An 11,207-nucleotide genomic window follows, 5' to 3' on the forward strand; every position below is an offset into this window, starting at 1 on the left:
TGAGATCACTCAATATCCAAAGTGAAACCCGCGGGGAAGTGCCTTAAAGTGCAGCAGAAAGGTTTAAAGACATTCTGCTGTGGGAAGGAATAAAGTTTCATGTCCTCATGCAGGGGAGCTGAAGAGGCGGACCGCGACATGCCCCCCCAAACTATTAACCTTTGGAAACCCCCAGAGAATATTGAGGTATATATATTGAGTGGTATTTATAATATGAATAGAAATAGGAGTGGTAGTGCCTGTAGTGAACTGAAAAACTTAAGTTTTTGTGGCAAGTGATGGTCGAGTCATCGAACTTTGAGGCGTCGCCACGGCCACGCCCTTTAAGTTTTGAAAAAGTTTCTCCATGATTCCCCCCCCCCCCCCATGTCTTAAGAGTAACCTGGCCAAGTTTGGAGTCTGTAGCATTAAATCTGTAGGAGGAGTTCGATCATATGCAAGGCGTGGAATCGGTCAAAAATGGCACCAAAACGCACTTTCCATCCAAAATGGCCGCCTTCCTGTGGATGTGGGACCATGGCGGCAAGAGACTTTTTTGTGCGTCTGGGCATGATGAATGAGTTTACCGAATTTTGTCGTCCCACACGAAACTAATCCCAATGCAGGGACCATTTTTAAGCATCGTAGGGGGCGCTACAGAGTCAATGAGCGACTCCCAAAAAAAAAAGAAGTCCGGATTTGCCATGTCGTCGACGGGCAGATCGTTCCTGGCGAATTTCATGAGTTTTTGAGCACTTTTTTCAAAGAATAAGAATAAGTAGGGGGCGCCACTGAGCCATTTTGCTCCGCCCACACACGATACCCTTTACATACATACGAGGTCCACTGGGTGGACGTGTGTACTAAATTTCATGACCTTGCGATGATGATAAGGCTTTCAAATCACAAACGCCATCACACGATTTTCACCGCCTGGCCACGCCCACACCCTAGTCGGGTCATAATGTGAGGTTCTGTGACCATCCTCTGGCAACAATGTTTTGATGATTGATTTGACCTCTATGGACCCTTTAGAAAAGATTTAGCCCCCATGTCCCTCCCAAAAATCCCGGCATTTTTTGCTAGAGAGCCCAAATTCAAAATGGCGCCTGGCCCCATCTCTAAAAAATAACTTTTGATCCGGATGACCTAGAATCATGTATGAAGGCACTTTTTCATACAAGTCAACCATGAGGATTCCAAATCTGACATCATTTTGATATTACAACTTTCTTTTGACCTCGAAATTCAAGATGGCTGCCATCTAGTACAGTGGTTCTCAACCTTTTTAGGCCGTTACCCCCCAAAACAATCATATTTGGACTGGGGACCAGTCCAAATATGATTGAAGGCACTTTTTCAGATATAGCTTTGGTGACTTTGTCACCAGATTTAGCAACTTTGTCACCAGATTTAGCGACTTTGTCAACAGATTTAGCGACTTTGTCACCAGATTTAGCAACTTTGTCACCAGATTTAGCAACTTTGTCACCAGATTTAGCGACTTTGTCACCAGATTTAGCAACTTTGTCACCAGATTTAGCGACTTTGTCACAGATTTAGCGACTTTGTCACAGATTTAGCAACTTTGTCACCAGATTTAGCGACTTTGTCACCAGATTTAGCAACTTTGTCACCAGATTTAGCAACTTTGTCACCAGATTTAGCGACTTTGTCACCAGATTTAGCAACTTTGTCACAGATTTAGCGACTTTGTCACAGATTTAGCGACTTTGTCACAGATTTAGCAACTTTGTCACCAGATTTAGCGACTGTCACAGATTTAGCGACTTTGTTACCAGATTTAGCAACTTTGTCACAGATTTAGCAACTTTGTTACCAGATTTAGCAACTTTGTTACCAGATTTAGCAACTTTGTTACCAGATTTAGCGACTTTGTCACCAGATTTAGCAACTTTGTTACCAGATTTAGCGACTTTGTCACCAGATTTAGCGACTTTGTCACAGATTTAGCAACTTTGTTACCAGATTTAGCGACTTTGTCACCAGATTTAGCGACTTTGTCACCAGATTTAGCGATCAAAAGTTATTTTTTAGAGATTGCGCCGGGCGCCATTTTGAATTTGGCTCTCTAGCAAAAAATGCCTCACATTATGACCCGACTATGCTACTGGGCTTATGAATGTGTGTGAGTGTGTGAGTGTGTGTGTGTGTACTTACACTTACTGTTGAGTGAGGACTAAATCAAGTTTTTAACCAACATAGTGAGGTCATTTTTACATGGTGAGAACATTTTGGCCGGTCCTCACTTTGTTTCCCTCTAGATGACCTTCTCAGGTTATATAGATGCTAGCCCCTAATTTTCTCAGTAGGACCTCAGAATGTCCTAAGTGTCAATTTTTCACCCCTGAAGTTTAAACACAGATTAAAATATGTTTCTGAATCTTTTGTGCTTCTCAAAAAGCAGTGTAGCACTGAAGCAGTGTATTGGATCACTACGCCACCGAGTGTCTGTAATGACACTTTGTTTGTTTCTAAATGAACTAGAAATACTGGTCCTAACTTTGTGAGTGGTTTTACTCGTTCCTTACTCTGCATTAAAGCGGCACAACGCAACTTTTTCATGGTCATAAAATTGCTTGGCAATCATCAGATTGCTTGGCTGACCCGTTCTGATGAAAACGGTGACATTTCCATCTCCATCTGGTGGCCCTAGACCGAAACAGCGCTTGCAACTTTGCCTGTGGCGCCGCGTGCTTTGTTTACCTCTGGAAGTCTTGCGACACACGAGAGCCGAGAACTACTGCTTCACGGCAGGTCTAAAGGGCTCTGAGCCGAGCCAGGTAGCCTGATAAGACACACCCCCTTTCCATTAGCTGTCGACGGCTCTCCAACTCTCTGCCAGTGTCTTGAAAAATAAACCGTAAATTGCCTCTGGTGGGTTTACGACAGTCTGGCTAGACTATCGCCTAATTTTCTACGGAGCTCCCCCTACAGCTTTGGGGTGTGTATTGCATGGTAAACAAACCCCGTATTACTGAAAGTTGCATAGCGCCGCTTTAAGTATGAGAATGGGTGTGTGTGTGTTTTAAAGTGTGTGTGTGTTTAACGTGTGCGTTTTAAAGTGTGTGTGTGTTTAACGTGTGTGTGTTCAATGTGTGTGTGTGTTTAACGTGTCTATGTGTTTTAAAGTGTGTGTGTTTTAAAGTGTCTGTGATAGTGTGTTGGGTTAGTTGGTTAGAGAGTTAGAGTTAGTTGGGTATAGAGCTATTTGGTTATATAATTAGTTGGGCTAGATAGTTAGTTGGTTAGAGAGTTAGTTGGGTTAGGGAGTTAGTTGAGTTAGAGAGTTAGTTGAGTTAGATATTTAGTTGGGCTAGAGAGTTAGCTCGTTAGAGAGTTAGTTGGGTTAGAGAGTTAGTTGGGTTAGATAATTAGTTGGGTTAGATAGTTGGTTAGAGAATTAGTTGGGTTAGATATTTAGTTGGGTTAGATAGTCAGTTGGTAAGAGAGTTAGTTAGTTAGAGTTAGTTGGTTAGAGAGTTAGTTGGTTAGAGAGTTAGTTTGGCTAGATAGTTAGTTGGTTAGAGAGTTAGTTGGGTTAGATATTTAGTTGGGTTAGATAGTTGGTAAGATAGTTGGTTAGAGAGTTAGTTGGGCTAGATAGTTTGTTGGTTAGAGAGTTAGTTGGGCTAGCTGGTTAGTTGGTTAGAGAGTTAGTTGGGTTAGATATTTAGTTGGGTTAGATATTTAGTTGGGCTAGATATTTAGTTGGGCTAGATATTTAGTTGGGCTAGATGGTTAGTTGGTAAGAGAGTTAGTTGGTTAGAGAGTTAGTTGGGCTAGAGGGTTAGTTGGGCTAGAGAGTTAGTTCGTTAGAGAGTTAGTTGAGTTAGAGAGTTAGTTGGGCTAGAGGGTTAGTTGGGTTAGATAGTCAGTTTGTAAGAGAGTTAGTTGGTTAGAGAGTTAGTTGGGTTAGAGAGTTAGTTGGTTAGAGAGTTAGTTGGGTTAGAGAGTTAGTTGGTTAGAGAGATAGTTGAGTTAGAGACTTAGTTGGATATAGAGATAGTTGGGTTAGATAGTGTGTTGGGTTAGTTGGTTAGATAATTAGTTGGGTTAGATAGTTGGTTAGAGTTAGTTGGGTTAGATATTTAGTTGGGTTAGATAGTCAGTTGGTAAGAGAGTTAGTTGGTTAGAGATTTAGTTGGGTATAGAGTTAGTTGGTTAGAGAATTAGTTGGTTACAGAGTTAGTTTGGTTAGAGAGTTAGTTGAGTTAGAGAGTTAGTTAGATATAGAGATAGTTGGGTTAGATAGTGTGTTGGGTTAGTTGGTTAGATAATTAGTTGGATTAGATAGTTAGTTGGTTAGAGAATTAGTTGGGTTAGATAGTCAGTTGGGTTAGATAGTCAGTTGGTAAGAGAGTTAGTTGGTTAGAGAGTTAGTTGGGTTATAGAGTTAGTTGGGTTAGAGAGTTAGTTGAGTTAGATAGTTAGTTGGGTTAGTTGGTTCGAGAGTTAGTTGGTTAGAGAGTTAGTTGGTTAGAGAGTTAGTTGGGTTATAGAGTTAGTTGGGTTATATAGTTAGTTGGGTTAGAGAGTTAGTTGGTTAGAGAATTAGTTGGGTTAGATAGTCAGTTGGGTTAGATAGTCAGTTGGTAAGAGAGTTAGTGGGTTATAGAGTTAGTTGGGTTATAGAGTTAGTTGGGTTATATAGTTAGTTGGGTTAGAGAGTTGAGTTAGTTGGGTTAGTTGGTTCGAGAGTTAGTTGGTAAGAGAGTTAGTTTGTTAGAGACTTAGTTGGTTAGATAGTTAGTTGAGTTAGTGATTAAAAGAAGAATCGACCCGTATTCTAACCATGAAGACTGCTGTGACACAGCTACGACACACTTCCTGCTCTCACCCACAGCAGCTCCGCTCTGCCCACGTTTCCTGGTTCCCTCCCCTTCAGATCTGCAGCTCATGATGGGTTTAACCAACAGGAAGTGAACCGACCGGCTCTGTTCTCTGCACTGACACGTGATTTATAGATCAGAGCTCAGATAAGTTTCAGTTTTCAGGAAGTGAAACTCACTCAGTCGCTGATCTGAGAGGAGAAATGGCTCAGAAAGGAGTTCAGCTGGACCGAGAAAGCTTCTCCTGTTCGATCTGCCTGGATCTGCTGAAGGATCCGGTGACTATTCCCTGTGGACACAGCTACTGCAGGAACTGTATTAAAGGCCACTGGGATGGAGAGGATCAGAAGGGAATCCACAGCTGCCCTCAGTGCAGGCAGACATTCAAAGCGAGGCCTGTCCCGGTGAAAAGCACCATGTTAGCTGCTTTAGTGGAGCAGCTGAAGAAGACTGGACTCCAAGCTGCTCCTGCTGATCACTGCTATGCTGGAGCTGAAGATGTGGCCTGTGATTTCTGCTCTGGGAAGAAGCTGAAAGCCACCAAGTCCTGTTTAGTCTGCCTGGCCTCTTACTGTGAGAAACACCTTCAGCCTCATTATGATTCAGCTCCATTCAGGAAACACAAGCTGGTGGAGCCCTCCAAGAAGCTCCAGGAGAACATCTGCTCTGATCACGGTGAGGTGATGAAGATGTTCTGCCGTACGGATCAGAAGTGCATCTGTTATCTCTGCTCTGTGGATGAACATAAAGGCCACGACACAGTGTCAGCTGCAGCAGAAAGGACTGAGAGGCAGAGAGAGCTGGAGGGGAGTCGGCAGCAGATCCAGCAGAGAATCCAGGACGCAGAGAAAGATGTGAAGCTGCTTCAGCAGCAGCTGGAGGTCATCCATCAGTCTGCTGATAAAACAGAGGAGCACAGCCAGAAGATCTTCAGCCAGCTGATCCGTCTCCTCCAGAAAAGAAGCTCTGATGTGAAGCAGCAGATCAGATCCCAGCAGGAAGCCGAAGGCAGTCGAGTCAAAGAGCTTCAGGAGAAGCTGGAGCAGGAGATCACTGAGCTGAAGAGGAAAGATGCTGAGCTGCAGCAGCTCTCACACACAGAGGATCACAGCCAGTTTCTGCACAGCTGCCCCTCAGTGGCAGCACTCAGGGGGGCTACACACTCATCCAGCATCAAGATCCGTCCTCTGAGGCACTTTGAGGATGTGACAGCAGCTGTGTCAGAGCTCAGAGATAAACTACAGGACATCCTGAGAGAGGAATGGGCCAACATCTCACTGAGAGTCGCTGAAGGAGATGTTTTACTGTCACAACCAGAACCAGAACCCACGAGCAGAGCTGGATTCTTAAAATATTCATGTGAAATCACACTGGATCCAAACACAGCACACAGAGGGCTGTTACTGTCAGAGAGGAACAGAAAAGTGACGGTTAGTGATCATTATCAGTCTTATTCTGCTCATCCAGACAGATTCACTTACATGGATCAGGTCCTGAGCAGAGAGAGTCTGACTGGACGTTGTTACTGGGAGGTGGAGATGAGAGGGAGAGGAGTTGCTGTAGCAGTCGCATACAAGAACATCAGCAGAGCAGGAGAGTCAGATGAATGTGTATTTGGATGGAATGACAAATCTTGGGAATTATATTGTGACCCAGACAGGTATTCATTTATGTACAACAAGAAAAAAACCTCCATCTCAGGTCCTCGGACCTCCAGATTCGGAGTGTACCTGGACCACAGAGCAGGTATTCTGTCCTTCTACAGCGTCTCTGGAACCATGACTCTCCTCCACAGAGTCCAGACCACATTCACTCAGCCGCTCTGTGCTGGGATCAGGCTGATTTATTCTCCTGGAAACTCAGCAGAGTTGTGTAAAGTGGAATAAATGTATTTAGTCAGCTTGTTGCTGACTGCTGGTTGCTGTGATGTCTCTGCTGTTGTTCTGCTGTTTATTTGCTGCTGTTTCCTGTGTCTGTGCAGCCATGAAGGATATCACTGCTGATCAGGAGTTTGATTCACAGAAATATGAAACTCTAAACTTCTCTGAGCTCTAAACATCAGTCGGATCCTGGTGCTGATGTGTCTGTATGTTGTTGTTTCTCTTCCACTTCATGGAGCCCAGCAGAGGGATCAGCAGACCTTCCTTTATCACAGACTCTTTTCACATCTCATCACTTTGGAAATGGGAAAATAATCTGGATTATTTTCTGAATTTATCTGGACTGTTGCTTGTTTTTAAATTCATTTAAATAATTTTATTTGTTTCTCTTTATATTCTTCTATGTATTTTTAATGCTTCTTCCACTCCCTGCTGCAATGCTTTTATTTTATGTGAAGCACTTTGAATTGTTTTGTACATGAAATGTGCTACAAATAAATTTGTTTTTATTTGTTTCTGTGGAATCTGATGGAGAAAATGTCAAACTGATACGAGGGTCTAACTGAGGCCGTTTTCCTGTAACAGCACAAAGTCCAGAGTTCATGTTCAGAGCAGGAAATATTTGTCCTTTTGACTTTTTTCAATAAAACAGCTTCATCACAGAGAAATGAGTCCAGTTTACTTTCCTCCGTCTCTCAGAAAGATTTAGCTTCAGATGATCAGTTATTATTCTGTGAGCTCTGTTGTTCTGACATTTCTGTCATGGTTTAACCAAGATTTCTTTTTTTTTTAAAACCCCTTGTCCTGTCCAGCATTATGGCAGCAGAACTGTAATCTGAATACCGTTAATAACAAACACATTTGCTTGATGCCCATCAACTCCTCATTTTTATTTATTTAATTTTGTTACAATACTTAAGATGATGTGATAGTGCTGAACCGGACCGGGGAACAGAGAGAGAGGGAGAGCGAAGAAGAGAAAAAAGGAACAGAAACATGAAGAGACAAACATAGAAAACATGTCCCCATGTCCCTCCTATTTTTGGCTAGAGAGCCAAATTCAAAATGGCGCCTGGCGCCATCTCTAAAAATAACTTTTGATCTGGATGACCTAGAATCATGTATGAAGGCACTTTTTCATACAAGTCAACCATGAGGATTCCAAATCTGACATCATTTTGATATTACAACTTTCTTTTGACCTCGAAATTCAAGATGGCTGCCATCTAGTACAGTGGTTCTCAACCTTTTCAGGCCGTTACCCCCCCAAAACAATCATATTTGGAATGGGGACCTAGAATCATGTATGAAGGCACTTTTTCAGATATGGCGACTTTGTCACCAGATTTAGCGACTCTGTCACCAAATTTAGCAACTTTGTCCCCACATTTAGCAACTTTGTCTCCAGATTTAGCGATAAGAAGTTATGTTTTAGAGATGGTGCCGGGCGCCATTTTAAATTTGGGCTCTCTAGCAAAAAAATGCCGGAATTTTTGGGAGGGACATGGGGTCTAATTCTTTTCTAAAGGGTCCATAGAGGTCAAATCAATCATCAAAACATTGTTGCCAGAGGATGGTTACAGAACCTCACATTATGACCCGACTATTAAGTTTTGAAAAAGTTGCCCAATGATTTTTCCCCCCCATGTCTTAAGAGTAACCTGGCCAAGTTTGAAGTCTGTAGCATTAAATCTGTAGGACGAGTTTGATCATATGCAAGGCGTGGAATCGGTCAAAAATGGCACCAAAACTCACTTTCCATCCAAAATGGCCGCCTTCCTGTGGACGTGGGACCATGGCGGCATGAGACTTTTTTGTGCGTCTGGGCATGATGAATGAGTTTACCGAATTTCGTCGTCCCACGCGAAACTAATCCCAATGCGGGGACCATTTTTAAGCATTATAGGGGGCGCTACAGAGTCAATGAGCGACTCCCAAAAATATAAAGTCCAGATTCTTTCATGTCGTCGACTGGCAGGTGGCGCTCGCAAAATTTCATTAGTTTTCGAGTTCGTTTTGAAAAGAATAAGAAAGAAAGAAAGAAAGAAACCTTACAGATACAGTTTCACTGCTCGGTCCCTAATTAGGATCTAAATAAGGTTCAGCTGCAGAGTGGAATTAAGACAGCTGGAAACAATCAGTCAGCTTCCTCAAAGCAAACATTTATTTTAAAATGCAAAATGTGCTGATGAGGTGCGGCTCGGGGAAGCTGTTCAACAAACACGGACCTCAGCTGCTGCGATGGGACTCTGCTGTTCCCATCGTTACATCCGTTACAAATCAAATGAACGCCATTAACGAGGAGCGGCTGGCAACTGGTGCTGATGGTCCCAATCTGCATCTGGAAAGCTGGAAAGTGAAGCAGCAGCCGGCAGGAAGCCCTGGAGGATAAATGCCGACTGTCACATTCGTCTGAATCACAGATAAAAATCAGCAATTTACGAGGGAGGGCGGATTCAAACATGTTGATCAGGCACCGTGGCACAAAGCTTCAGTCAGCTTTGTTGTTTTTCTTCTAACAAAATCACAGTTTAGCTAATACTTACAGTTTGTAATGTTTAATTCATTCAGTTAGTGCTCATTTAAGGTTAGCTGCTTATATAATGACGGAGATAACAGAAACTCTGAGGATAGAAATGAGATTTAGGTTTGAATTCTATAAGCAGAGAATGATTAACAAGAGGAAACGTGCGCAGCTTTCTCAGCCTTTAGATGTGAAATGACAGCCCTCGTTTCTAAGAAAGGCTTCGACCGGGCACATTCATACTGAGGAAAGCCTCTGGACTCACTCAGCGGGGTCACATGGCTCTGAAAGGATCGGATTATTGGCTAAACTACAATCAGACTGAGTTATTAAGTGCATGTAGACACCTTAATCTGACTAAGACCCCGAGATAACTGGGTTGAAAGTCACTTTAAACCTGCTTGTAGACGCTGAAGCTCGCGGTGAATTAGAATAAAGTCGACATGTCGCCTTTAATCTCGACAGGCAAAATATTATTATTTTTTCTTATGCCTGGCCCTAATACTCTTCCGTAGATTTTTAACAATGTTCATGGTTGAGAACGCAGATTCGCAGCGGTAGGTTGACCCGAACATTGTCAGGATGTGAATTGCCATCTTCTGCAGCAGAGGGAAGTTGGCTGTAGTTACTATTTTTGACCAGAAGGTGATGACGTCACACCGAGTCTCTCTCAGTGCCACGTTCTCCTGCAGGTCAATAAGCTGACTTTGCAATTCAGCAGCTGGCATCCATGGAAAGATCTGGTTTGCCTCTGAGGAGAACTCGCTCACATTTCTTACCAGAAATGGGTTTCCGATGCATAGAAGGATTTGTGTCCCAAGATTGAAGTCATCAATTCTCAATCATCTTCTCCACGAATCAAGCAACGTGTCCATCACATCAATCATGCATTCTTTCATTACCTCTGAATCCGTGAATGGCTTCATGTGCTTCGCCAAAACCCTCTAAGGGAGCATTGTGTTGCCTTGTTTTGTCAAAGAAGTGTGGAGGATTCGGTTGGATGTTTGATATTTGCTGCTTTAAGAGCATTTAATTTTGTTGTTCTGATCTCGGAGTTTTGCGGAAATGTCTCTTCAAAATGCTTGTGTTTTTTTTCATAGTGTCGTTTCACATTGCACATTTTTATTGCCGCGACAGTTTCTTGACACATTAAGCACAGAGATCGAGTGCTGGACGGTGGTATAAAGAACGCAAACCTTTCTGTCCATTCTGGCTGGAACTGGCGGTTTCCGCTGTCCAGTTTTCTTTTTGGGGAAAATTTCGAGCATGCCGGTCTGTTAACGTGTTGCTGCTGCTGAGCGAGTGACTATCTCGAGTTTACGAGGGCTCTACTGCTAGAGCCTATCTGTTTATCGTTACCATGGAGGCAATCCCCAGCCTCGTCTTGAGATCGCGGTGCGCGATTTCAAAATAAGAGCGGACAGCGCGATTGAAAAAAAAAAAAACTTTTCATAACAGCTCGTGGGCCAGAAATAGATGCCCAATGGGCCTAAAAAGGCCCGCGGGCCGCCATTTGAGTATGGCTGTACTACATACTTCCATACTGCATACTACATACTACCATACTACATACTTCCATACTGCATACTACATACTACCATACTGCATACTACATACTTCCATACTACATACTCATCGATCAGACAGTATGCAGAGCGTTTACCCACAATGCATTTCGCTCCTGCCCGAGCAGAAATCAGCCGGCCTGAAGCTGATTTCTCTTAAGCTCTAAACTCTGTAAACTTTAGCAACATTTGAAACATTTTCAGGTGAGAAAGTAGTCGTTTAGATCCCCAACGTGTTGAAAACCTGACAAAATACCGGCTGTTTACAATTTTGTTCCCACGAATTCGGCGCTACTAAAGCTAGCCACAGTGAGCAACGCACTTCCGGTTATTTTCACAAAATAAAATACCCGTTGCCTTTTATCATAGGGAAAGCCATTACCATACAACTGGTGCTTTTGTTTTG

The 11,207-nt window shown here is 43.0% G+C and overlaps 1 protein-coding gene across 1 annotated transcript; it reads left to right on the forward strand.

The window, feature by feature from the left end:
* The first annotated feature begins 5,021 nt into the window (after positions 1-5,021).
* On the forward strand, positions 5,022-6,718 carry LOC142375631 (tripartite motif-containing protein 16-like). Its single transcript, XM_075459776.1, has one exon. It carries the CDS (start codon positions 5,036-5,038, stop codon positions 6,716-6,718), a length of 1,683 nt encoding a protein of 560 aa, XP_075315891.1. The 5' UTR covers positions 5,022-5,035.
* Positions 6,719-11,207: the final 4,489 nt, after the last annotated feature.

This window comes from Odontesthes bonariensis, chromosome 24, assembly GCF_027942865.1.
Source record: "Odontesthes bonariensis isolate fOdoBon6 chromosome 24, fOdoBon6.hap1, whole genome shotgun sequence".
Classification (NCBI taxonomy): domain Eukaryota; kingdom Metazoa; phylum Chordata; class Actinopteri; order Atheriniformes; family Atherinopsidae; genus Odontesthes; species Odontesthes bonariensis.